Here is a 27,561-nt window from a genome sequence, read left to right as displayed (position 1 = left end):
TCCTTTTTAAAAAAAGAAAATGAGAAAAAACAGAGCATAAAGTCACTCTTTTTGTCATTACCTTTCTCGTCTCTGTCTCTTCGTCGCCATTAGCTTAAAGAGAATCCATCGTCATCATCATCCACCTCAACTACTCCATCCCCAAGAAGAAGTAGATTCCCGCGGAGCTCTTTCTTCTTCGAGGTCTCCCAAGCTCTCTCTCACCTACCTAACTGCCATGGCTACTAACAACAACCATAACCTCTCGGATCAACAACCTCCTTCCGACGATTTCTTCGAGCAGATCCTCGGAATCTCCAACTTCTCCGCGTCTTCCAGCTCCGGTGGTCTCTCTGCACTCCCCGGAGGGTTAAGCGGACCGCCGCCGATGATGCTTCAGCTCGGTTCCGGGGAAGAAGGGAGTCATAATAACCATATGGGTGGTGGTGGTGGTGGTGGGCCTCTAGGGTTTCACAACGGGATGTTTCCGTTGGGGTTGAGTCTCGATCAAGGGAAAGGAGGAGGACAAGGCTTTCTTAAACCCGATGGAAGTGGTGGGAAACGTTTCCAAGATGATGTTGTTGGTGTTGATAATCGATGTTCCTCCATCAAACCTGTAACTTCTTGTCTTTCTGTCTTTCTTTTTGTTAGTTTCGAGAAAACAAACAAAAAAAAAGAAGTAAACAAAACTTTAGGTTTTTTTTTCCAATAAAGCAAAGGTAACGTTTTGAAGGAAAATAAAAAATAAAAAAAACTGATATTGGTTTGGTTTAAGAGAACCTCAACTTAAAGATTTTGATGTTTTAAGTCATAACACTTGTTTAGCTTTAGTAGCAACTTTGTAGTTACTATGAGTGAGTGTTTTATGTTTAAGACTGCTCCAGTGAAGATGGTTATAGTGAAAGTTGCTTTTTGTGTGTCTTGTTGAAAGGTTTTCCATGGGCAGCCAATGTCACAGCCACCTCCACCAATGCCGCATCAACAATCTTCAATCCGGCCTAGAGTTAGGGCTAGGCGAGGTCAGGCCACTGATCCTCATAGCATCGCTGAGCGGGTAACAAAGTTTATTTTCTTATCTTCTGGTTTCTTTTGCTTAATGTTCATTTCTAATGTTTGGTCAGAGCCTTTAACTATAACTTTTAGTTGAGGAAGATTCGACTTTAACATAAACTAGATTTTGACCCGCGCTTCGAAAGCGCGGGTACTATTTTCACTTTTATGAAATATATTATATGTTTGTAGTTATTGAATGTATTTATCTTAGTGAAACTTTCTTTATAATAAATTCGACACATAAAGTGTCTCTGATAAACTATGTGTTTCTCTGGCTTTTTTTATTCTCTATCCAATCAACATATTTATTTGACTTGTTGTTAAAATAAATAATTTTAGAACGCAACTGTACAATACTTTTACATTGATGTTTTGTTTAAACAATATTTTTAGTTTTAATGTATATAAAAACATCCAAAATATATATGATACTTTTAGGTTGGTTTAAATTTTGAAATATATAAAATAGTCAAATATAAATATCTAACATAGTTGAAGTACACTCAAAACACCAAAAATATTTAAAATAATTATTGATTTTTGATCCAAAATTTAAACCAAACCAATTTATATGTTAAGTTTAGGTATTCTGACATATGTTATTCAAATTTATATACAATATATTATTTTATTTATAGATTTTAAGAAATTCAAAATATATAATGAATTTTAAAAATAATATATCTGAATATAATTCGAACTGAAATTTAGAAATATCTAAATGGGGCTGAAATCTTTGACCTCAGAAACCCAAAACCCAAGCAGATCTGAAACGAATCCGAATGGATACATGAACGCCCAGCCCTAGTTATAATTCGAACTGAAATTTAGAAATATATGAATGGAGCTGAAATCTTTGACCCTGAAAATCCGAAACTCAAACAAATCCGAAACTCAAACATGTATCATATATATGTAATCATATAATTAATTGTATTGGCTATCATATAAATAATAGAATAGCCGTTCGACGTCAAAAAAAAAGTCCATCATATAAATAATCATATAAGTAATAGTATTTTATATATACCATCTTATAAATAATCATATATATTATATTCTTAAAGTTTAATGTGAAATATAAAAACCATAATTTAAGTTGGTATATAAAATTAATCTTTTTGTTGTATTTTTCTTATACATATTGAAAACATTTTTTAATAATGGTTATTGGAAAATATTTTAGTAAAAATAAATTTTTGAATATATGCATATTTAAAATTAATTTTTGATATAAATAAATTTTAAATTATTATTTTGATTTGAAATATATATATAAAATTTAAATTTTATTTTATGATTATTTAGACAAAACAATCTTTTTAGGTAATTAGATTAGTCCATTTTGTATATTTTAAAACTGATATAGTAAATTTCCAATTTTTATTAATAACATAAGTCATTTTTTTATTCTTGACGTAATTTTATCCATGTTTCAAAGTTTTAATTTTTTGCATTAGTTTTCTTTAAATTATTATTAATTTTATGAATTTTCTAAAAAAAATTGAACTCTTGAAATTTTTATATTTGACTAAACTAAATAAGGTAATAATATTGTTTTTTAAATTGTTTTATATAATATACTATTTATATTTCAGTTTGTGTTTTTATTTTCACTATAAAGAATTGTAAATAAAAAGAATTGTAAATATAGTGACAGAATTGTAAATAAAAAAAAATATAGAAAGAAAGTTGTTTAATTTATTATGAAAACAATGGCTAAATGTTTAAATAAAAAGAAGTATTAAATATGTTATTTATGTTTCTAAGCAATTCTCATTTGTTATTAATTTAGTGAAAATACAATGGCTAAATGTGTAAATAAAAGAAAGTACACATATCTACTATCCATGTTGCCAAACATATTTCATTTATTCTACTATCCTTGTTTCCAAACATCTCCAATATGTACTTCAACTTTAATAATATAGATACATGTGCTTTTGCAACAGCTGCGTAGGGAAAGAATAGCAGAACGGATCAGGGCGTTGCAGGAACTTGTACCTACCGTCAACAAGGTCAGTTTCTTCTTTGTCTCGGCTGTATATATTATTTTCTCTGAGTTTCAGTTACTCATGCCACGGAGAGAGCTTGAAAGAGAGCTCACTGAGAGAAGACAAGTTCTCTGTAGTTGGCATTATAGAAACTGCGGTATTGCGGATAAATAATAAAGATTTATGTTTCTTTTGCTTTTACATTTTGCAGACTGATAGGGCTGCTATGATCGATGAGATTGTCGATTATGTGAAGTTTCTCAGGCTCCAAGTTAAGGTATATTACCAGTCATTATTCAGTTTTAGTTATTGTTACCTCTCCAATCTACTCATAAGCTGATCATGAGAATGTTTTATCTTAAATAGTTTGTAGAGAGATTATTTAACATCCCAAGAGGGGATTTGGTGGTGTAAATCATTGGTCCCCACCACCTACTTTCTTCAGCCAAAATTCTAATCTGAATAAAAAGATTTTTATAATTGTTTAATCTGGCTAATAGGATAGTAATCAAAGAGCAAATGATTATGCTTTTCTTTGGTTTCACCTTTTTTTGCCTTCTTCCAGTTTTCTCTTATGGGAGAATCATTACAGTTTAGGACTATGGTTAATAAAAATGACGAGAACATTGAAGAATATTATTGCAATGATGGGATGTAAGAATACTTTTCCTTGATAAGGTTTTTTTGGTCAACTATGGCAGGTCTTGAGCATGAGTCGTCTTGGTGGGGCCGGTGCTGTTGCTCCACTAGTCACTGAAATGCCATTGTCTTCATCAGTTGAGGTTAGACTAAAGAGAGAAAGAGAGGGAACTTTGTCAATGAAAAGAGAGGACTTTAGTAAACTCTGGTTTAAATGAAAAATGTTTCTTCAGGATGAGACACAAGCAGTGTGGGAGAAATGGTCAGACGATGGGACAGAGCGTCAAGTGGCTAAGCTGATGGAAGAAAACGTTGGAGCAGCGATGCAGCTTTTGCAGTCAAAGGCGCTTTGCATAATGCCAGTCTCATTGGCGATGGCGATTTACCATTCTCAGCCACCTGACACGTCTTCTTCAGTCGTGAAACCGGAGATGAATCCTCCTCAGTAGATCTTTGCATCTAATTGGTCGTCGTCAGCTTCTTTGTTCCTTTTCCCTCCCCCACTACTACTACCACTTTTGTGACTGATGAATTCGAGATGGAATCAAATTAGGATTTGTGCAGTAAGAGGTAAAAAAAAAAGGAAAAGGGCTCTCACTTGTTTGGCCAAATATTTTTATCATTCTGATGAAAGTAACTTTGTTTTGGCTGAAAGTAACTTTAATGAGAGTTCGGAGAAGAAAGGCTTTTAAGGGTAGTAGTCTAGCTCCAGACCTAGTAGTGTAATGTTTGTAATGAAATGTATGGGAAGGTAACATCTATATTCAGCCTAGCCAAAAAAAATATTCTTGCTTTTTTTTCTTTTTTGGTCAAATATCACGTATATATATACCATCATAGAACATCATAGTAATGGGAATGTCACAGCTTACTGCATGCAGAAATGCCTTATTGGAATATTAAATCACAAAGACAAACTTAAATTTGAGAGCAAAAGATTGAGTTTTTTGATACTCATCATCTCCATCGTCTAGTCGTCTGTCTGTTACTCTGTTTCATGCAATAACAGCCAAGAAAGTAGATTCAAAAACTGATGGATCTGATCAGTACATCCGCGTTCGTCTTTGACTTCATTATCAGCTCTGCGTTGGGCCGGTCGTTGTAATCAATCTGCATTCCAAATTCGAATTTTTTTTTAAAAAAACAGACAACTGAATTATACAAAAAGCAAAGTAAAGAGAACAAATAGCTTTTTTACCCGCCATTTAGCAACGTCCGGTGGTTTACCGGTTGAGATATGTCGGGCTTCAACACGTTGCATCGCTGTGTCGAGATTGACATCAATGAACCTTGAAATAAATGAAGATGGAAAATACATTATGGATTGGTAAAGATCAAAACAAAACAAAACAAAACAAGAGAAACAAAGTTTGATTTAAGTTATTTACCACTTCTCATCAAACATATCAGAGATGTCTTTCCAAGATCCTTCTTCTAACAGCAAATAGTTTCCCTCCACAATCACCACTTTATGCCTGTTAAAAAAAAAGAAAAAGATGGGACACACAATGTTTGCTGGAAGAGGGAAGAGGGAAACAAAACCATTTCAGTGATTCGAAGCTACTGACTACTACTTACTGGAGGCTAACAAAGATATCATCTTCAACTGGATCTCCAACTCCATGATCGAATGATGGCACATAAACTGAGCCCTGGACAGTTTGAAAAACTTATCAGAGTCTAATGCCAACACCAAGATTCTAAATATTGTGATTTAACTCTTCACCTCGTTTCTCAGCTTCTTTAAACAGTTGAGTAATAGTGCAGGATTAAAAGTCCAAGGAGCTGGTTGTTTAATGGGATCAAAGGGTTAAATATAAACATTTTGAAATCTAACGTAAAAGATGAAAACAGATCTCACCTCCTCTTCTCGCGTGAGCTTCTTTAGGATCCTACAGAGGGAGAAACAAAAATTGTTTATAAAAAAACCTTCGAGCAAGAAAGAGAGAGATAAATGTTAAAAAACAAAATAAAGCTCAAACCTCCATGGCATCAAGCTGGGAACGATACAAGTGGAACCCATCCATAGGAAGCACAGTAGCGACATCAGGCGGCATAACCTCAGCATCAAAAGAAGCAGCTTTCTGAGGCCATAACCTATTTACACGACGTACAACTTCATATGCTAACGTGCTTTTCCCGGCACCAGGGGGACCAGCCAGACCGACCAAACGTCTACAGTAGCCAGCCCAACACAGACAGAGTTAAATAAAAGAAGAGTCTGGAAACAACAACATTTCTCAGAAGTGTAGAAGAGAACTTACTTAACATTGGGGCTAAACATTGCTGCTGATGTAGGGACAAGACGTTCCGCCAACTTATCATATATCTCATCCATACAACTTCAAATCAGAATTTAAAAAGAAAAAAAAAGTTTTTTTTTTTAATAATATAACTTGTTGATCTTGCAGATAAACAACTACTCAATTAAGCAACAAGACACGATCTCTTATGAATCCCTTTTTAATTACACAACAGCAGTTCGGAAAATAAGCTGTCCTAAAGTGGGATTACCTTCCATCAACAATAGTGACATCTCTCTTTTGACTACACGAAACCTGCAACGATCGGGGTCAATTACAACAAGAAGATTAAGCAAAGCCCAAAGAGAGTCAAACTCGTTTACACTACCAGATTACTAGGTGTTCTTCTTCTTCGTGTTCGTATGCTCAATCGAGCAGGAACAAGAGATTGGTCGCGTAAGTGAACTTTGACCCCTCCAAATCGAGACGTTTCTGCAATAATGAATCGGAAACAAAGAGAGTAGAAGTAAGAAAGTCTTCTTCGAAACAAACAAAAAAAAAAGGCTAAGAGTTGTGAAAATGGAGAAGAAACCTGTTGGAAGAGAGGATGATGAGTAACAAAATCTGGGAGGTACAGTGGAGAAAGAAGAAACCTCCATCGATGAGTGGATCATCATAGACTCTACAACTTTCCCTCAAATTAGTCTAACAAGAAGAACATGAAAATCACTGACGTTTTTTTCTTGTTAATATGAAAATCGAGCTAAGCGGTGCTCTGCTCTCGAGTACAGCTTTTTTTTTTTTGGAGAAATTGCTGGAGTAAAATAATATTTTATTAAAAGGCCACGTCACGCCCCGTACCTAACTGGGTCAATAAAATATTAATGGGCCAATATCTCAGCCCCAATATGAAACTACGAGGCCCTATCTTACAGTTTTGTCTTTGTGTGTTAGTGTTGTAATAAAAAAACTTTTTTTTTGGTAATAATAAAACTTACAATCGTATATTAATATTACCACTTAAAATTATTATCTACTCACCTATAAATTTACAGTTTCAGCTATTTGGAAAATTTCCAATCGATTTTCCTATTTTTTCTTTGTTTTTCTCGACCAAAAGATTTATTGATTACTATACAATCAAACATTGTTGTAAAAGAAAAGGGGACATTCAATGAATGGAACAACCTCCAATCTTTCTTAGCTAATTAGGATTTATAATTACTTTGATATGTTCTAGGAAATTATTATAGATGGATACATGAATATGTATATAAATATAAAATACACACAATAATAGTTATAACTACAATATATATATATATATATATATATATATATGGTTAGGTGTGCTTACATGACGACACTAGTATTAGATTGTGATGAGTTTAGCGATAGCGATCTCTCTCTGATATAAGTAGTATAGCAATATTTATGTGATGTGTTATTTAGATCTTGTGATATGAGATCTATGTTATTGAGCTTATTAGATGAAACCGCCTCCTCTACATGTACCTTTGATATGTTATATGTATTAGATTGTGATATGAGTATACCGATATGTGTATAGATCTGTGTGATATGAGATCTTTGTTGTTGAGATGATGTGTTATTGAAATGATTAGATGATATGATATGAGATATGTGTTATTGAGATGATGCGATGATACTTGACATGTCAATCCGACCCAACCGTCAAGAAGTTGAAAAGCGGTTAGCGTATGTTCGAATACGCAATAAAAGACAACTTATAACTTGTAGAATATATCACTCAAAACCTAGATGTGCATTAGATGTGCATTAGAAGTCAACATCATTGGCTAACCCGCAGTATAACTTGGCCTATGGTATAAATTACGTTAGGAAATTTTGAAAAGTGAATTTAATAAACCAATGAAAATGTAAAGTGAATTATATATATATAACTCTACAAGCTAAAATGATAATTGCTTCTTTTTCTCTTATGAAAAAAGAAGAAAACCGGTGTGGTATGATAATAGTATTTTAAAAAGAAAAAATTTATAGAATACTGCATTAGTTGTTGTAAAAGTTCTTAGCTAATTGGTATTTATCATTACTTCCAAATGCTCTAGAAAATTATTATAGATGGACACATGAATACATATAAATATAAAATATACACAATAATAATTATAAATACAGTAAATATATGGTCAGGTGCTTACATGACTGACACTTCAGTATCATACATCCGTCAAAATCATGAACGCAACAAAAGGCAACTTATAACTTGTATAATCTATCACTCAACAGTTAGATGTGCATTTGATGTCAACATCATTGGCTAACCCGCAACATAACTCGACCTATGGTATAAATTACGTGTGGAGATTTTGAAAAGTGAATTTAGTAACCAGTGAAAATGTAAAGTGAATTATATATCTCTGCAAGCTAAAATGATAATAACTTTTAGTTTTTTTTTTGAAAAAGAAGGGTCTGGGGTGTGGTATGACAATAATATTTTTAGAAGAAAAAAATTTATAGAAAACTGCATCATTTGTTGTATAATGTTTCATTCTGCAATGAATTTTAAGAAATATTACTAACTTAATTTTTGTTTGCCTTCAGGTCATTGCGTATCTATATTAAATTTATAGCTTCCCACAAACTAATATATACTATAGTAATTTATACATAAATGTATATATATATCAAGAATCTAGAATGAGATTCAACCATGAAACTCGTTTCTCCCCAATGAAACATAATTGGCTGAATCAACATTTATTTGTGACCCTCCCATATGAACAAATGGCCCTTCGGATTTCCATGGAGCCAATTCTTTTATCTACCACAAGGATCTTGAAATATATATACGATTGTGAACAAGAGCAAATAAGTTTTTTTTTACATGCATGCAAAAGCATCAAGTTCAAATAAGAATAAACGTGTAATCTCTTGCAATAGCTGAGAGATACGTGGCTTATCTTGTTCTTGCATTTGTGGAATATTAAACAGCTTACAAATTGCTTTTTCATTTTTCCGCATATACGCATAATTTCCTTGGATATTATTTCACACATATTTTAGTATTGGAATAAATTAAAATAGACTTACATTTCAGAAAATCTATGAGAAAATGAAAAGCAAGTTGGGGTCCATGTCTAATCTCTTCTTCATATCGAATTTGTTCTTAGTAATATACGTGTTCTATCTTTGTTAGTAAGATAGTCTATCTGTTAGGGCTGACTATTTTCAGTTTCTCTTTCAGCATATTGCGGTTAATGAATGAAAACAAAGATGTTTGATTACTGGTCGAGGAAAAAAATTAATCTCGATTAGATCGTTTTTCATTTCATTTTTTTAAGGTCGTTTTCACTAAGCAATTTTAAGTCCTTGATAGATGATCGTACAAAGTCTAATAATTAATTTGAAGTACAGATACGTAGTGATGAACCAAACCCTTATTAGGGCAGAGTTCATATGGAGATATGATCAAAGATAGAATATTTAAATACATCAACTTGAAGCAAGCATATGAATCATTTTCCTTTAATAATACTCAAAACAAAATAAGTCGTGGATCTTGTGATTCATATAGTGGAACGGTGAAACTGTGAAATAATTACACAAAACTAAATGAAAGCACGTGCAATGAAGGAAAAATAATTGATTAATTCTATGAGTGTCCGACTTCAACGTTAACTTAATCTTAAGACATAATACCGTATAAATAATGTATTTAGTACTCAAGCTTAGGAGGAGGAGAGCTAGGACAAAAACGCCGATGAGTATTTAGTAATCATATATTGTTATATTATTGATTACGTCTCCTTTCTTGTTCGATCGAATAAACCGAACGTACATAGGTAGCATCTTCCTCTCGTGATCTTCTCCATCATGTACGGCGTAAACGACACTGGCTCTTTCGTGGTCTTGCTCTAGTATAATTCCATTTACCATGTATTGAGATTCTTTCTTGTAATAATTATTATAAATTTCTTGAAAATCGAAAACGAGATAGAATATTTGTTGATTGTGGTTCTTTCTGATAGCTCTCCAATGTTCTTCAACTTTTTCCATCGTTCTGTCATTTCAATAATATATATTTTGCATTATAGCCCAAGAAATCGGAAAGTTTCTTAAAAACCCTAACTTTCATTAATGTCATTATACACCGCCATGTGTTATAGTGTGATAGTTAAGAGAAACCAAATCAAATTGTATCAGCCGAAGATAAACCTTTGAATGATGTAAGTCAATCACATATAAAATGAATGTGCTTTAAATCTTTCAGAAATATATCTTTGTAAGAAGATTGAAACCATCTCCATATATAATAACCAATTAAGAATTGACATAGAACCATATCTGGCTTCCATCTGATTCTTTATTTACTATAGAGAAATGGTAATTTGAATTTGATCTCATATCATATGGATGGATACGTGTGTGTTGATGTATAAGGAGGTTAGATTAGGTATCAATCTGAACAAAATCAGAAGTATAAAGCATTAGTTGAAAACAATATAGGGTTCAACGAACATATCAACTAAAAGAAAAGGGCTTCCCCGTAAATTCTCGTAATACAGATCATCTATATATATACCAGTGACCTTCCTTGTACCAGACTTAAACCAGTGACCTTCCTTGTACCACACTTACACGCACATAAACAATCATATAGTATCAATGGAGAAGATATCAAATTTGCTAGAAGACAAGCCAGTGGTGATATTCAGCAAAAGTTCATGCTGCATGAGCCACACGATCAAGTCGCTAATATCTGGATACGGTGCGAATCCAACGGTATACGAACTAGATGAGATGTCTAATGGACCGGAGATCGAACGAGCACTGGTCGAGCTTGGATGCAAACCGACCGTGCCAGCTGTCTTTATAGGGCAACAGCTCACAGGCGGTGCAAGTCAGCTTATGTCTCTTCAAGTCAGGAACCAGCTAGGTTCGTTACTCAGAAGAGCTGGAGCCATATGGATCTAAGAGGCAGTCATCTAAACTAAGAGCGTAATGATTTTACTTATATATCTTTAGTATAGAGTGTGATTAGCGGTTGAAGTATAATATATATAGTAATTACAAGAAAAGTGTTTAGTTTTTCCTTTTTATAAGAAAAAATTACAACAGAAACAAAATAAAATAAAGCGATTTGATTCAACTTCGCTTGTGTTTTGAATGCTATCGCTATTATTAAGAAATAAGATCGTATTTGCATAATAAATACTTACTATATTTAAGTGGTATCGGTTTATTACTTTATCATAAGATTATTATGCGTTGTGTTCTTGTGTAATTTTTTTTATAACTAGGATGCGCAAAGGTCATATTATAGTGCACCATGCATGTGATTAAATTATACGTTTTCAATTATCTGTTTGAATAAATTTCTAATATAATATATGTTCGCTTGCTTAGCTACTAGCCTACTAGTAAGGATAAAGGAATTAAAGAAAAACAAGAAGTTGCGTTTCATATAGTACATGTACGTATAGTAGATTCATCTCAAAATTTAAGCAACACAAAATCAGTAAAGCAAAATGTGATATAGTGGTTGATGACTGGTCGAAACGGATCGAGTTCTCTCATAATCTCACATACTGAGATCTCATGTTAACGAAGTATCTAGTTCTCGCAACGTGCACATTGTCAATAACAAAGACCGGATCAGAACACCCTCGCTCACATTTCACAAACGCACAGCTATACATACACACGCAATCACAAATCAAACTCCCCATATAAATAGTATAATAATTCACTATACAAAGTGAATCAAAATATTGAAATTTAAAAGTTCTTTTTTTGGTTCTATTTTGAATCAAGAAACCGAGTGTCGTCGTCTTCTCTGAAACAAGAAACGGCTCTCAGTACTTGCCTTGGCGCTCAAGGAAGGTTTAAGACTACTGAAGCTGAAAAGAGAATTGAGTTTGCTTATCTTTTTAGCAAATGACTTGAAAAGCTTAGTCCCTGGATTAGATTTAACAAGCTCTTGTTTGATGGAGATGTGATCTTTCTCAAGATCAGTTAATCTCATCCTCATCCTCGCAACTTCAAGCTTTAGCTCTCTGTTTTCTCTCCTCACCGACGCATAGTTATCTCTTGGGGATATCGCTCCACTTCCTTGTAATCCAAGGCAACCAAACAAAAAATTCATAAAAACGCTATTTGCAGCATTTAGATTACACTAATGCATTTAGATTACACTAATGTTCAAAAAATAGCTAGCCAATGGTTATAGAAGATTATTGTTTAGGCATTTTTTAATCGTTTAAACCGTTTAAAAAAAATAGTTTTGTTTAGATTCAATTTTCCGGTTAGACGGGCGCCGAGCAACGCCTAAACCACCATCTAAACCGGGTTTTAGAACACTGGATCATACACATAAACAGTGGTAACAAAGAAATGTTACCTGCTCCACTTCCTGCCCGTTGAGGAAACTGATGACAGTTACTACTGAAGAGAAACTGAGTAGAACCAATGCTACTGCTCATAGCGTTTCTCAGTCTGATCTGCTCAAAGTACAACACTTGCACCGCCATTTGCACAGGTAACCTCTCGTTTTGCGCTGCATGGCTACACGCTTCTTGTGATAGTTTCTGTGAATCTATCGTCTTACACAAACGATAACGCTCTGAATCCTTTATATTCGGATGAACCTGTCACAAAAAACAACAATATATAAGTTCGGTAATATCCAAAAAAAAAAGAGAGAAAGAGTCAAAGAGTGTTTATACTTTGAGGTAAATGTCAACGGCTCGATATAGTCCATCACTGATGAAACGTGCATGATCTGGTAAGAGCTCTGCTAACGCAATGAACTTTGAAGTTGTTAGGTTCGGGTCCAAAGCTATCTCTGCTAGATAGTTATCCATTAGCTTCGATACTTTCAAAATCGAACTCTGTTTTGGAGATCCAGGACTGTCGAAATCGTACATCATCTCAGTTTCATCTCCAAACCTGTTGCGATGATGTTGATCTTGTTCTTCTTCATCGTCGTCTTCGTCTAGGTTTAAGAATATAGAAAAGATTCTCAAGATCGAATCAGTGTCGTACATCGTGCTGTTGTTTCCGTTGAGATTTGTCGGAATCAAGACATCTTCGAGGATGGCTTGGTCAAGCTGAAGACCGATCCTTCGTTCTAAATCCGTTCTACATGATCCTGAAGAAGTAGCGATGACCATTTTGAGAAGACTTGAGAGGAACGCCATCGGAACAGAGCTTCTTCTTCCTTGCGCCGGAAGTAACCTGACGACTGTTTCTATAATCGTTCTCTGTTTCTTCTTTGATTCCAAATCGGTAACCCTTTCTTTGTCAAGTTTTGGATCGCGAATGATCAGCCCTTGAAGAGACTTATTCGTGTAACTGATCAGTATCTTGCTGATCACGTCTTGTCTCAGCCCTTTAGACTTAACCGCAGAGACAACTCTCTGGAAGAAGTCAAGATTCAGAACAGCTACTGACTTTCCCCACCAGTCTAATGGAGTCTCTGGTTCGATGTTCGTACCCGAAAACGTGTAATCTAGCTTTAATAGACCTGATGTTAGCTGTTCTTTGCAGGCATTGTTGGCGATTGCTATGACTAACCGGTTCACCAGGTTGAGATCTTCAGAGACTGGGAGTAGGGTTTCACAATGATGTAGAACGAGGATGGAGTTAGAGATACTTGGGAGGACCGTTTCTTTAAAGAAGTGTTCTGTTTTGATAGCGAGATTCTCCTCTGAGAACTCCTCTGTCATCTCTAGGTAATGAGATGCACAACGAAGCTTAGCCACGTTGAGACGGTTGATCTCAATGTTGATTCCGTAGCAGAACTTAGCTGCGAGCTCAAAAGCCTCAGCTCCTCCGGGAACACCAGAGAGACAGATATTTGAGGTTTTTGAATCCGTAAGAAGCTTTCGGATCTTTCCACTTCGAGACACAAGTGGAAACTGAAAAAAAAATCAAAACAACAACCAAACTTCAATGCAATTCAAGAACAGAGGATTCTCTGTTTTAAGGTTCTTGTTTTTTACCTTATGAAGACAGAAACTAGAAGATCCAACTTGAACTGTAAGATCACTAGAGACATCAGAGATAGGCCTGCAAGAACAGATAAACAAACCCATTAAAGCTCTGAGAGTTTTCAATAAAGATAAAAATGATTTAATGAAAGTAAAAAGATCTGTGTGGACTTGAATTTGACGAGCATATAAGAACTGCTGCTTCTGTATTCCATGAGATTCTTTAGGATAAGGAAACAGTAAAAACTATCATCGAAAATAGTGTATTAGCTTTCCTAAATATTAAGACATTTTTAGATTTAGAGGGGGCATTTAAAAAGGTTGTGTCAACATCAAACTTTTCAAATGAAGACAGAACCAGATGTAGTGTTGATGTACATATATGTTTCACATAATACAAAATAAGATGGGAGAAATTATTGGTTTTGATGAACAGTATTGAACTATAACAATAAATGACTTGTGGCTACAGAGATTCACATCACATACAAGATTGTTAAATCGTTAGCTACTTTTTCAACAAGCAGGAACAAATCTTTTAATCATTTTTCTGACAGTTTTTCATAATCAAATCTGCGTCAAGAAACAAAGATGTGAATGCAGACAAAAGAAGAACAATTTTAACTAAAATGTTTTTTGAAACAGAGTATATATAATATTACCATTCAGAAGCATGTCTGATGCTTGAATTCAGACGAAACCCTCTCTTTCCTGTGAAAGTTGGCTTCAGTTCTCCGACTGTAGCAAGTCCCATCTCTGCCCTCTGCCTCTCTCTCTCTCTCTCTCTCTCTTCACAGCAGTAGAAGAAAAAGAGCTCTTGCGGTTGTAAAATGCAGTGAATGTACGTAGTTAATGATGCAAAAAGGTACAGAAAAGAGTTTTGATAACTTAGGTTAATTAATCTGTTAATTACGTGTAAAGCTGAGTTCATTATCATCACAGATGAAATGAAGTTAGTGAATAACAAAATGCATGTTCATAGCTATTGTCCTTTGAGGCATTTATTTCAGTCTCATTATTACGGGCTTAAGGTATCTATTTTTTCTTCTTGTTGATCCTATGGTAATCATAATGATTACTTCAAGTTTCATGATTATGTCCACTATTGTTTGCCCGATTATTTCAATTAACCGACTAATTTTCATTTTACACACTCTGCTAACAAAAAGTTATGTATTTTATACATACCCCTACAAACAATAGCCAAGTAATGACATGTAGATAAAGTATAATCTTTTGGAGGATTTAGGAAAAAAGTATATTGTTAGATTAGTCAAGATTACTATTTGTCTAACAATATTCAATGTTGTATTTTATGTTGCAAATATAACTATAGGATGATGTATTTGCATGTGAATTATTTAGAGAGACCAAGCTTTAAGCTCACTGCCATGCTTATAATATTTTGAATATGTATTTGTTTATGTGTGGTCCAAAAAAACTTAGGGGCTTTCTTGCTTTGTTAAATAAAGAAAGAGAGATGTAGTGATTCCTAGTGATTACACCGATTGAGATTTATACTTAGCTTTAAGGCTGTTTATGTAATGATGTTAGTCTGATGATCAAAAAAATTCTTGAGCCCCTCAACACCTATCATTTTATATTTATGTCAATTATGATACTCTATGATGGATAGATACAAATGAGAAGCTTTTTGTACGTTTGAATGTGCAAGGTTGAATAAGAAATTAGTAGCTAAGAAGTATAGTAACAACCAAGATTGTGCAAGGTTGACTAAGAAATTACTATGTGTAAAATAAGTGCCGAAAATGTAATTTAACAAAAGATATAAACTCAAAATGCAAATATGTTGGCGCGCGTCATCTTCTCAGCATCACCAGATCCTCTTCCTCGGTCCGCGTCTTTGCAACAAAGCTTCTAAAATGGATAATTAAGGTTTTTTTTTTCTTCTTCAAAATTTTCGAGTGAAAACCTCTTTGCTTATTTAGGAATCCGATTCGATTCCGTTTGCAATGGAGACGGACTCCTCTGGTTCTCTCATCCACCAGAGCTAGCTACACTCCGCTCCGCTCTGTGCTAAATTCTCCACAACCCGTCGCTTCCGGCGGCGACAGAGCTCAGAAAGTCAATTCGTCAGTTGAAGCTGAAGAACGACACGGGTTGATAGATTTCGCGTTGCATAAGTATTTTGGAACTGATAGACAGATGTCAAGAGGCGATTTGTTTCGCGTTTGCATTGACTGGAACTGTGGTTCGAGTATTTGTGGTCCATGTAGTCAAAGGTTATGCTCCAAAAGCGTGGCCCTGTTCGTTTGTTGGTCGCTAGCGTCAGCGACTAATTTCAGCGACCAAACGCTGTTCGTTTACTGGACGCGGGTTCAGCGATCGATCACAGCGACCAAACGATAGCGATCAGCGATTAAAAATTTTGGACGCTAGAAATTCTAACGGTGGGATCAAAATCGTGCGATCAAAATTTTTTTTTTTTAAAATAGTCGCTGAGATTGAACGCGCGACCTCCAAACGAATACTATCAACGACATTAAGTCGCAGTCGCTGGTCGCTGACTCTGGTCGCTGACGCTAGCGACCAGCAAACGAACAGGACTATGATTTTTTGTGTTTCCAGTTGTGGTGATCTTGGAAGCCAGTATTCATACCTTCTTATGCTTTTTGCATATAAATGAATCATGTGCTGTATAATGCTTGTGTCAAGGGTGCGGGAAGCGAACTGTTGTTAACTATGTTGCTAGGAGGTTGGGCCTGCATGTAGTTGAATATAGCTGCCACAGTTTATTAGCATCATCTGAAAGGAAAACATCTTCTTTGATGAGCTTGATTCACTTGCTCCAGCTCGAGGGTGCTTCGGGTGATTCCGGAGGAGTCATGGATAGAGTGGTCTCTCAGATGCTTGCAGAGATTGATGGATCTGTTTATTATAGGAGCAAGCAACAGGCCTGACCTGATTGATCCAGCTCTTCTACGACCTGGCAGATTCGACAAACTTCTTTACGTCGGAGTCAACGGTGATGCGTCTTACAGAGAAAGGTTTCAGCATCTTCTAAACAATCAAAACCTTGAGAGTTTTTGTTCTGTAACAAAAAAAATTCTATGTTCGTTGTTTTTTTTACAGGGTCCTAAAAGCATTAACGCGGAAATTAAAACTAAGCTAAGATGTATCGCTTTATTCAGTAGCAAAGAAGTGTCCCTCTACATTCACTGGCGCTGATAAGTATGCACTGTGTGCGGATGCTTGGTTTCAGGCAGCTAAGCGAAAGGTGAGAAAGAGAGGATTAACACTTCTTAAGCCTGTATATAAGCCTCTGATCTTATCGAAACAATGTTCAATCTCTGCTTCCTTGGCAAACTTTTACAGGTATTGAGTTCAGATTCAGAGGATTCTCTTCCAGAAGATGATCCAGATTCTGTTGTTGTAGAGTATGTGGATTTTATTAAGGTACAACCTTTTTTAACTCATCTACTCTACTAGAACTTTGAGAACTGAGTTTTGAACACGTTAATGTTGAAAAATCCAATATCTTGCATTGCAACAGACAAAGATCTGTTTTTTTTTCTGCTTCTTGAGAAATCTCTATTTAGTTTTTAAACATTCTTGTTACTTTTGTCGTTGTAGGCGATGGGTCAGCTTTCTCCATCACTCTCGATAAGTGAACTAAAGAAGTATGAGGCGCTTCAAGACCAGTATGAAGGCCGTTCCAGCTAAACTCCTCAGTGATATTAGCAACGAAATTAAAAAAAAAAAAGTAGCATACACAGATTACAGAGCTAAAACCTTGAATGTAAATACTAGGACATTAGGACAACAATAAAACCTTTTTTGATTTGGATGAGAGAATCCAAATGGTTGTAAACAGCGTATCCTTTTTCATAAGGAGAGATTTAATAAGACAAATCCTAAATATAAATATGAGTTGGTCGGAAAGAACCAAGTTGACCACTTTTAAACGCTGACATCATCACGTCACATGGAAGTTTGCTTTGTTTGTGCAAGCTGGTCCGAAACTCGTTTTTGATGAATTATCTGTGTTTTGAGTAAATTTTTTTTTTTTTTTTTGTAACTTTGTTTGTTGGAGAAAACAGCGACAAAGAGAGAATGAAGAGGAGGAATCTGAAGTTTGAATTTCTGAAACCAACGTGAGGAATCTCGTTTCCATCTGTTGCAAGTTTTTATCTTTTGCATCTCCAAAGATTCTTCAGGTGAGCTCCCAAATTCAATATTGAAAATGGCTAGCTAGCTGAGAGAATTTTATCTCCATCTCGATCTGGGTTTCTGTGAGAGAAAAAAACTGGAAGATTTGGCATTTTTGCGGAAAGGTTGGATTTTTAGATGATTTCGATGAGCAACAACAGCTCTACGAGAAGGGAAATAGGGTTAGGGTTTGGTGGTGGAATTGAGGAAGAAATGATGATGGAAGACAGCGACTTTGAGGAAGATAGCATTCATTCTTATGTTTCTTGCGTTGACCCTGATCTTGCCCTCTCTTATATTGTAAACACACCTCTTCCTCTTTTAACCTCTTTAGAGATATTTGTTTAATTCTCAGCTCTTGTTGATTTCAAACTACTTAGAAAGAAACCTTCTTTTATAGGATGACAAGCTTCAGAATGTATTGGGACATTTTCAGAAAGATTTTGAAGGTGGTGTCTCTGCTGAGAATTTGGGTACATGTTCCTTTCTTATGCTACTTACCTTTCTGAGGGTATCTTTTAACAGCAATCTCTCTCTCATTTATGTATTAGGCGCAAAGTATGGTGGCTATGGTTCGTTTTTGTCTATGTATCAAAGATCTCCTCTTTGTAAGAGTCCACCACCACAAGTTCAACACCAAGTGGTAACATCAACCTATCTTCTAATGTTTCTATCTTCAACAAAAGTTTAGTGAATGCAATTTTTTAAATTAAGATTTTACCTTTTTTTATAGGTGAGTGGATCTAAATGCTCAGCTTCATCGGCTGTACCTCAAGTATCAGTATCTGGCTCCACTTCTAAAGCTCCTGCTTCCGATGTTTTGGCCAAACTGAAAAATTTCGTCAAATCAAGTAATATAGGGACACCTGATAGCAAACAAAAACCTGTCACTAAACCTTCTTCTTCGTCTGCCCCATTGAATCATAAGACACTCAAACTCCGTATTAAAGTTGGTTCAAGTGACAACTCTTCACCTAAACAATGCCTCAATATGCCACCATCAACGTCTCGGGTGAATTGCCTGTCAGAATTTGAAGAACGGTTACTAAATGGGATTCATGATTCGCCGACCAAAATTCTTAGGGTAAATATTTTTTTTACCTTTTTCAGTTTCTTTGTTCTGTCCATGAAAAATTGAAGAATGATGAAGATGAGTTTTGTTTGTGATGCATTTCTTTCTGTTTAGGCTATGGTGTCGTTCCCTTTGCATAAAGATCAGCTTTTATCACCTCTCTCTGATGATCTTATTCAGTTGGGGAAGAAAGGAAAGATCATGGCAGATGCTGGATATGTTTCTCTCTACAAGTCAGACTCGAAAAGTAAACAGGATAAGTTGAAGGAGGCTGATAAACAGTCATGTGAGGAGCTGGTTTCTAAGACTCTGAAGCTTCCGCTTTTGTCCTGTCTATCACCGTCATATATCCACCCGGCAAAAGAGATTGATAAGTTATCAGATTCTTATGCGGAGCACGTTGAGGATTCATCAAGAGGAACAAACAACAAGGACCTAAATGCACCTTTGATGGGTTCAAAGCCTGAGCTGGAAAATAATGTAGTGGCTTTTCCAGAACGAAGTGTGAAGGGAACCGAAAGTGTTAACACAAGAAAAGACGTGTACCTGACAGAAGGTGAAACACCTAACTCGTTGGTTAAGGTTAGTAAGAATGAGACAAGGAACGGAGACCAAATTTTGAAGTCAAAACTGCCTGAAGCACACAAGTCCCAAAAAGGTTCAAGCAGGACTAGTTTGAGAGGCAAGGATACTGCTGTAAATATAATTGATACGACTGTAGTAGATAAGTTTCAAGAAGATACTGGAGGATCCAAAGATGTGTGTGAAGGATTCTTTGGTAATTCAGGAGAATCAAAAGAACAAGAACAAAGTAGTTTGGTTCTTAAAGCTAAGAAGGAAAGTGCATTGAAGGATAGTTTCGACAGAGTTAAGAATGATGTAGAGGCATGTAAGCATCTTCGTTTGGTATGTGAACCAGATTCCAAACATCCTATCAAGTCGAGTAACTTGAATGAAGATCAGCACAACACTAAGCCGAGTGCTAAATCAGAAGCGAAGAATCATCATTCTGTTGAAGGTATCATTCTTAAAATATATTGATTTTTCCCTATTGTTTTTCCCTAAGGAATCTTACTATGTTTGTAGGAGGAATGGAGAATTTGGGAGTGGTACCTGAAAGGGAACTTTCTGGGACTTGTAAGAAACAAAAGACTGGAAAATCACGATTCTCTTCAGTAGATCAACCTGGATCCAACAAACTTCTGGACGGTGTAAATAAAGCTATGATTGCTCAAGCCTCAGCCCATAAAGTCAAGGATATTGCTAAAGCTTCCTCTCATGGTGGACATGAAGACAGAAAGAGGAAACAGGAGGAAGATAAAGTAAGTGGAGATTGTTTGAGACTTAGAGAAACTCCAGTAATGGAGTCAAGTGGAGAGAAAGTTAGAAAGAAAAAGAGGCTTAAGGGTTCAAGTTGTGATGGACAAGAGTTGCCTTTCAGTAATGGAAGTTGTGATAGGGACAGAGGATGTAGTCAGGAAAATGGTAGAGATAGTGCTTCTCATCTACCTATTAGGGCGTCGTCTCCAAGTTTAATATGCAAGGATTTGGGCTCTGAAATTATCAAAACGAATGTCCACGAAGCCAAAGGTTCGCTAGTTGACTCACTAGCGCCTTCAGCCTTAAACCCACGTGAGCTTAAATCAGGAAGAAACTCAGAGGGGGATGAACACCATGATACTGACTCTACTGCTGGTGATACGTTAAAAAGATGCCGAGATGATTGCACTGCAGTTGAAGTAAAAACAAAAGAAAGTAGAAGCAAGAAAAGACCTACTGCAAAAGTGTCTATGGAGAGTAATAAAGAAGGCTCAAGAGAATATCAAGATCCTGATACTAGGCTAGATACAAATAGTAGTCATTTTTCTTCTCCACAGAACTCTGATCGATTAAAAACTATTCGTGGGAAGAGCAACCAGTTGGAAGTGACCGCTGAGAAATTAAAGAGTAAACCAGCTCCACCAGGTGGCGCAGGTCAGGTTGAACTCATGGGCCGCGGTACTGAGTTATCAAATACAAAGGAACAGATGATGAGAAATGACAATCACAGTGTAGGTTCACAGAACCAAAAGAAAAATGGAAGTAAGCATAAGGATAATGTTGGCTCAAGCCCTTTGAAAAAGGAATCCACGTCTCAGACTGCCTCCAACTCAATCAAAGAGGCTACAGATTTGAAACACATGGCTGATCGTCTTAAGGTTTGACATATATTTATGGCAAAATGTTGCAGTGGTTATGTTTGATTGTCTTAACACTAACAGTAACCTTTCGCAGAACGTTGTGTCCAATCACGAGAGCACTAGTGTTTACTTTCAGGCAGCCCTTAAATTTCTTCATGGTGCCTCCATTTTGGAGTCCTCTGGCACTGAGCATGCCACGCATAATAGCATCGCCAGATCCAATGATATTTATGGCAGCACAGCAAAACTTTGCGAGTAAGTTCTGACTTTCACTGTGTTGGTACTTGTTTATGTTATATTTATACTGCTTTTATGAAACAGGTTCTGTGCTCATGAATATGAGAAAAATAAAGATATGGGAGCAGCTGCTCTTGCTTATAAATGTATGGAAGTAGCATATCTAAGGATAACTTATTCCTCCCATGGAAACATAAACAGATACCGATCTGAGTTACAAGCAGTTATGCAAGAGATTCCTTCAGGTAATAAGAAAAAAGAGCTATATTTTTGGAAATTTATCATAATTTAGAAAAACTCTAGGATGGTTGTGTTTAAACCAAATGGCCATCTGTGAACCATGTGAAGACAGATACAAGAATGTCTTTAACATGGTGTTCATATTTTCTTGTGATCATGATTCTCTGATGAATTACTTTCCATCTTGTTGGGTTTCAAAAAAAGGTGAATCTCCTTCCTTTGCTTCTGATGGTGAGAATCCAAACCAGACATTGGCAGCAGAGAAGGTTGCCTTGTCGAACACTGTGAGGTCATCTCCTAAAGTAACCGGAAATCATGTTCTCTCTTCAGGAAACAATTCCTCTCTTTCACAGCTTTTGGCATTTGTAAGTTCAGTTATGTTTAGGCTTTTACAGAACCCATTTAGCTGCTCTAGTTTAGCCTAAGTTTAAACTACTAAATCTTTTCGTTTCCATATGTGGGGGGATTTTAACAGGAACTTAGTACGTACGTAGCATCATATTCATTACCATCATCATAAAAAAAGTAGTGTTGTGTGTTAAACATCAGATGGTTTTGTAAGTAATCTTGCATCATATCCCAGTTGCATTAATGGATGTGTATCTAAAGATACATATATTTATGCTCTTGTAGTCGCAAAACGTAAGCTTTGCTATGGATGCATCAAGAAAAGCACAGACCGCGTTTGCAATTGCTAACGGAAAATCGTCCGACACTCGATACAGTAGTAATGGCATGACATCCATCAAAAGGGCACTTGATTTCGATTTTCAGAACATGGAGAAATTGTTGCGTGTGGTGAGGCTTGCAATGGAATCCATAAACATGTGATTATGATCCCACCTTGTAAAAGTAAAGTTTTAACATCACAGACCATGCTCACTGCAGAGAAAGACAAAGGGGACGCTGCCCTTTGAGTTTTGCTTTGAAGACTTATGTAATACTTATTTCACTGCCTATGTGTATAGTGTGTTAGGACCTTTGAGTGTTGTAGCATATAGGATATATATACATAGTATAAGAGAAGTTTAGGAAAAAGCTAAGGACTGGAAGTAAAACTACTCTGGCTTTGTAGCAATTGTTTCTTTGAATTGAAGGGTTTGTTTTTATCCGCTTCATCTCAGCATTTTATACAAGACAGCTGAGAGAATGTAAAGACTTACAAAAAATTTGAAAACCATAACACCTTCGTTGCTCGCTAGATAGTACTCTGAACTAAGCCACGTATTTGAAAATATTGGGATTTTCTTTGTCCCTCTCCAAGTAATCTCTGATTTGCAAATCCTCAATCCGCTTCTTGATCATCTTTATTTCAGGCTGCAAGTAAAAACAACAACCATTTAAGTAAATTTCTTAATTTCCAAATATGAAACTATACTAATAATTTTTTTAAAAAATATATATATATATATACCTTGAACTTTCCGCTGAGCTGCTCAACACATTGAGCGACTAACTGTTGATGGGGCAACACTTGTCTACTCTTCATGATCCTCACAATAGCAGCATCAATCGCATAGCGTCTATCAGTATCAACATCTTCGACTACTTTTTTGCGTTCATCCACAGGAGGTAGAGAGACCTGTTCTCACAAAAAAAAAATCATTAGTAGCTAGCTAGTCTTTCTTTATTGATCTAATAAACAAACACAATGATCTCATCATGCATACATACCCTGATTCTCCTCATTTTATCAGTGAACTTGGAGTTGAATTCGAAAACATCTGTTTTAGAGATGCTCTTTGAGGCCGGTTCCTTTTTAAGAATCTTGTGCTTTGCGCATGAGAGTGAAAGAAGCACCCTGTTAAGATCTTCATGGCGGAGGTTTAGTTGTTCAATCATCTCCTGGTAGGTTATTCTCTCTGCGTTGTTGAAAAGGCATAGCACAACAGCCTGAAAGTAAACAAACACAGATAAAATCAAAAATATATCATCAAGTCACAAGAGAACAAACCAAAAAACAAAAGGGTGTATATATACCTGGTAGGTAGAAAGGACCAACTCGATTGGTTTAGGATCAAAACGTCCAATAACATGACACGTCCCCAGAGAATATATCCACCTGAGCTTCCTCTTACGGGTCTTCACTCCATAATACAAATTGAAAGCGTCAACACACTCGAACATTTCACGTGGTAGATTGATGTCGGAGGAATTTTTGTAACTCGGCCAAGAAAGTGTGTTGAGAACGGTGACTACTATATCAATCCCCCCTGGTTTTGCGGGTAAGCATCCCTCGAACCCCTTCTGAAATTCTTTTGCCAATTCCATATCCTTCACCTACACAACAATTGTACAAAAAGTTTACTCGTCTATAACATAGCAAAGGCAAAAAAAAATAATCATTTTAAAACGAACCATGCCCTCCATCTTAGAAGTATACTGGCGACCCTGTTGTCCTTTGATCTTTGAAAGTATGCCTCTCTCATGCTCCATATTAACTTTGCGACCGAACAAGAGCCTACGAGCTAGCTTCTTCCTGCAAACAACCACCACATGGTTCTCCTTAGTAAAATCTAAATTAAATCCACTCCAAATACTATCTTGAATCATAAATTAAAGCATTAGCGTGAGCAGCAAGATTCAGATGAAAACAAATAAAACCTTGGAGGCAGAGATGTGTGTGTTTACCTATAAAACTCGGCGAAAAGATCCTTGTCGCTGATATAATCAAGCAGATTAACCACCTGTAATCATGAACATTAGCATCAAAAGCCAAGAATGAAACGGAAACTGATCGACAGAGATAAATAGTTTTACATTGTCGAACGTAGCTTCAATAGCTTCATCACTTCCTGACTTCTTCAAGAGACTGTCGCAAAAGTTTGCAAGTAACTCTGCACTTGTTCTCTCACCCACTTTCTTGTTACAGAAGATTTCGAAAGCTTCTTTCAACGCCTTGTGGAAGAGCGTGTGGTTCTTGAAACAGTCCAAGACATAGACCATGTACTTATCGTGTAGGTCCATTATCTTTCCCACAAGCCCCTGATCCTCCACCACGCTGCTACCGTTACTAGCTGCGTCTTGGGCTTGTTTGACCAGTGTATTCCCCTCTGTCGTAACATGAACCCTGAAGGCTTCTGCAACTGGTTCCAACCCTTTGGTAATCGGATGATAAAGCCTGTACATCCTGGAGAGATCATCCGTCTTGTCATCTCTCAGCAGTGAACTGCAGCCTGAGTTCTCTTTCTCTAGAAGCTGTTTTGCAACCGAAACCAACAACTCCTCCTGCACAACCTCGACTAGTTTTGGCTCAGTGGTTGAACGAAGGTAGTGCGTGACTCTCTCCTTCTCCTTTTTCAAAGACTCCTCAGACTTTATCATGTACTCGGGCAAGAATCCCCCTGGATCCATCTTGAGGCCTTGCGTGCGTAGTAAGATTCCGTCTCTTGAAGAAAGAACCTCTCAAAATCCTCTTCATACTTTTCAATAGTTCCCATCCCACTCTGAACAAAGATACCTAGTACGTTTTTCAGTAGCTCCCTGTCAATCGGTTCCCCCTCACGTTCTTTATCAATCTATTAAATTACAAACCAGGCAGAATCAGAACTTACTCAAGACTAAGGTCATCACAGATTATATATACTATATATATACTTACCAGTGCTATAACAACATCTTTGGCGTTGACTTGCACCTTACGGTAAACTAGGTCGCGGAAGGACTTCATGGCAACGTCACGGAGTGATGCGTAGTTTCTTTGTGGAATGAAGAAACGTTCAAGATAGTTGAAGAAGTGGGACAACCACTTGACGAAAACTTTGTAATGATCCCACCTCCGAGAAAGCTCTCTGAGCAAGTATACATCATGCTTCTCTTGAATACAAGGCAACACCTAACCACACACATAAAAAGTATATATCCGATCAAAGAGTAAGAAACACATATATATATATAGAGAGAGAGAGAGAGAAGTCAAAAGAACTCAATACCGTTTTCTTGGCATAGTGTTCAACAACGTCATGATACTTATGGTAAAGCTTCTGAGAGTAGTCGTGAAGGTGTTTCTGGTTGCACATATTGTAGATTGTTGTGTAAATCCCTAAGTACTGTGCAGGATCAATCGGTGCATCAGACGTAATCTCTTCTTCGAGAATCCTTGTAATCTTGGACACACCAGCTTCCAGTAAACTACATCCTTGCTCAAACTCGATGATCGTCCCGCTATACATTTTCTGCGATAAAAAAAAAAGTAATAAAGAACGAGAATCTTACAGCAGCAGTATTATTCGAACCCTAATCTTATTCATCAACCAACTCAACGACGATGTGTTACACTATCATTGAATCAAGACAAGCGATTGAGAAACAGAGGAAATGAAATCTTGAGAGGTGCGAGCATGATCTAAGGGTAAAACCCTAAGCAGAGAAGCGATAGAGAAACCATACGTCGTAGACTCGATGATCAGAATCGTGAACATAAACGAAAGACTAAAGAAAGGTGCACGATCAAAGAGTTAAAAACCCTAATCGAGATCGTGACGCACCTGAAGACTCCCAAAGTCGTAACGAATCGGATTCCAACGGGTGTTTGTGAGAGCTGCGTGCGAAGACTGAGAAAGTGAGACGTGACTTGTGTATTTATAGGGTCCAAGAAGCAGTGAAGCGGTGAAGAACTTGAATCGTCAATTTTTCTTTATATATTTTTTAAAAGAAAAAAAGACAGAAAACCGTTTTCGGTTTGAGACTTTTTAAGGAAATAAACAAAATGTGGAAACTAATGAGATCCCACAATATTTATGTATTTATTTCAATATGCGCTAGTTAAAAAAAATCTTTTGAGGTGAGAGTTTAAAACTCTGTGAAACAGATCGTGTGTGCATAAACGCCTGGCTGAGATCTCTGAGGTTAGTATCTTTATGTCTTTGCACTTGCCAAAGACAATGCGATGCCTAAATGTTCGTTTCACTCACATGCTCATGGAAAAAACGTCGTCCAAGAATAAGTGACATGGCTCAATACTTTGAACCTTCTGATGATCATGCCGCTATAGAGGATGATCCCATCGCTGAATGTCCCGACGATTTTAATCCCACCTCCATATAAGCTTACTAGAGTGACAAAATTAAGGAAACTCTAATTCCAGTAGTTTTTCATTTATCCAGTGGATTAGCTGTTCATCTGCTACTTTTGCTCAGTTCTCTGTTTCATTCATTTGGTCTCCTTTCTGCTCCATGCAGCAGGCGCGGAGGAAAAGGTTTGAAATATTTTTTTATTAGCAAAATGTTTCTTAATGCTACTAGTTAAGTGTTTTTTCCTTTGATTTATTATGCTTGCAGCTCTTACCAGTTGTTCAACTCGTTTTAGTTGTTATGTATGAACTCTTTGTTGGTTTGATTCTTTTCTTGAGCTTTGCTGAATCTCAAAATTAAATATAATTATAGTTTGTGTTAAGTGCTCTTAATTATGTAATGAAACGTAAAGAAGGGTTAAAGAACGGATCGATAGACATAAAATAACATTCCTTCAGTTACAAGTTCATTAAGTGTAATCTTTTGAACTTTTCACACATTGACAAATAAGCTTAAAAAAATCTGTATACGCTGTAGCAAATACAAAACCTTTCTTTTCCAATCAAGCCTCTAGAATTATCTTCATTTTAAAAAAAAAAGTTTATACAAGCTGATTCTACGAAAATAAAACTTCAAAAGAACTTTTATGAAAGAAATGGATATGTTTTTCAACAGGATTTTAATTTGGTTTGAACTAGACTGTAGATCCCTAGTTTGTTTATGTTCACTGGAACAATATTCATCGCTTGAGACACAAGAAAGG

General features: G+C 36.2%; 6 protein-coding genes across 9 annotated transcripts; 3 read left to right on the top strand and 3 right to left on the bottom strand.

Moving 5' to 3' along the window:
- The first annotated feature begins 53 nt into the window (after positions 1–53).
- On the top strand, positions 54–4,466 carry LOC108811626 (transcription factor bHLH7). Its single transcript, XM_018583697.2, has 6 exons — positions 54–595; positions 911–1,033; positions 2,985–3,050; positions 3,238–3,303; positions 3,728–3,808; positions 3,899–4,466. Exons 1-6 carry the CDS (start codon positions 218–220, stop codon positions 4,112–4,114), a joined length of 930 nt encoding a protein of 309 aa, XP_018439199.1. The 5' UTR covers positions 54–217; the 3' UTR covers positions 4,115–4,466.
- On the bottom strand, positions 4,436–6,706 carry LOC108811617 (putative uridine kinase C227.14). The gene is made up of 11 exons (XM_018583687.2): positions 6,501–6,706; positions 6,297–6,400; positions 6,180–6,223; positions 5,930–6,007; positions 5,648–5,840; positions 5,527–5,557; positions 5,392–5,450; positions 5,244–5,317; positions 5,054–5,140; positions 4,864–4,954; positions 4,436–4,775 (listed from the first exon to the last, which is right to left on the bottom strand). The coding sequence occupies exons 1-11, from the start codon at positions 6,583–6,585 to the stop codon at positions 4,689–4,691; spliced, it is 933 nt and encodes a 310-aa protein (XP_018439189.1). The 5' UTR covers positions 6,586–6,706; the 3' UTR covers positions 4,436–4,688.
- A 3,811-nt stretch (positions 6,707–10,517) lies between these two features.
- LOC108856088 (monothiol glutaredoxin-S1) lies at positions 10,518–11,301 on the top strand. The gene has a single exon (XM_018629878.2). The coding sequence runs from the start codon at positions 10,562–10,564 to the stop codon at positions 10,868–10,870; it is 309 nt and encodes a 102-aa protein (XP_018485380.1). The 5' UTR covers positions 10,518–10,561; the 3' UTR covers positions 10,871–11,301.
- A 248-nt stretch (positions 11,302–11,549) lies between these two features.
- LOC108837520 (BTB/POZ domain-containing protein At1g03010) lies at positions 11,550–14,656 on the bottom strand. 2 transcript variants are annotated; one of them, XM_057003298.1, is made up of 5 exons: positions 14,550–14,656; positions 13,900–13,966; positions 12,622–13,815; positions 12,297–12,543; positions 11,550–12,007 (listed from the first exon to the last, which is right to left on the bottom strand). In XM_057003298.1, the coding sequence occupies exons 1-5, from the start codon at positions 14,639–14,641 to the stop codon at positions 11,706–11,708; spliced, it is 1,902 nt and encodes a 633-aa protein (XP_056859278.1). In that variant the 5' UTR covers positions 14,642–14,656; the 3' UTR covers positions 11,550–11,705. The 2 variants fall into 2 exon arrangements, with proteins under 2 accessions (XP_056859278.1, XP_018466088.2); XM_018610586.2 differs by lacking the exon at positions 14,550–14,656 and adding an exon at positions 14,059–14,156.
- A 3,153-nt stretch (positions 14,657–17,809) lies between these two features.
- LOC108810430 (cysteine-tryptophan domain-containing zinc finger protein 7) lies at positions 17,810–22,983 on the top strand. Of its 3 annotated transcripts, none has more exons than XM_057003280.1 (10): positions 17,810–18,357; positions 18,458–18,530; positions 18,609–18,700; positions 18,791–19,141; positions 19,244–20,147; positions 20,216–21,327; positions 21,404–21,564; positions 21,631–21,791; positions 21,991–22,151; positions 22,262–22,376. In XM_057003280.1, exons 1-10 carry the CDS (start codon positions 18,196–18,198, stop codon positions 22,304–22,306), a joined length of 3,222 nt encoding a protein of 1,073 aa, XP_056859260.1. In that variant the 5' UTR covers positions 17,810–18,195; the 3' UTR covers positions 22,307–22,376. The 3 variants fall into 3 exon arrangements, with proteins under 3 accessions (XP_056859260.1, XP_056859255.1, XP_056859263.1); XM_057003275.1 differs by lacking the exon at positions 22,262–22,376 and adding an exon at positions 22,420–22,983 and having other exon boundaries at positions 17,815–18,357; XM_057003283.1 differs by lacking the exon at positions 22,262–22,376 and adding an exon at positions 22,420–22,983 and having other exon boundaries at positions 18,317–18,357; positions 18,617–18,700.
- LOC108810448 (cullin-1) lies at positions 22,891–26,283 on the bottom strand. Its single transcript, XM_057003293.1, is given in 11 exon segments — positions 22,891–23,103; positions 23,201–23,368; positions 23,461–23,679; positions 23,767–24,066; positions 24,145–24,265; positions 24,418–24,473; positions 24,547–25,115; positions 25,118–25,304; positions 25,388–25,621; positions 25,719–25,961; positions 26,176–26,283. Coding segments are annotated over 10 exon segments (2,196 nt in total). The 5' UTR covers positions 25,959–25,961; positions 26,176–26,283; the 3' UTR covers positions 22,891–23,001.
- Positions 26,284–27,561: the final 1,278 nt, after the last annotated feature.

This window comes from Raphanus sativus, chromosome 1 (assembly GCF_000801105.2).
Source record: "Raphanus sativus cultivar WK10039 chromosome 1, ASM80110v3, whole genome shotgun sequence".
In the NCBI taxonomy this organism is placed as follows: domain Eukaryota; kingdom Viridiplantae; phylum Streptophyta; class Magnoliopsida; order Brassicales; family Brassicaceae; genus Raphanus; species Raphanus sativus.
The sequence above is the reverse complement of the archived record's forward strand: the minus strand, read 5'-3'. Positions and strand labels throughout refer to the sequence as shown.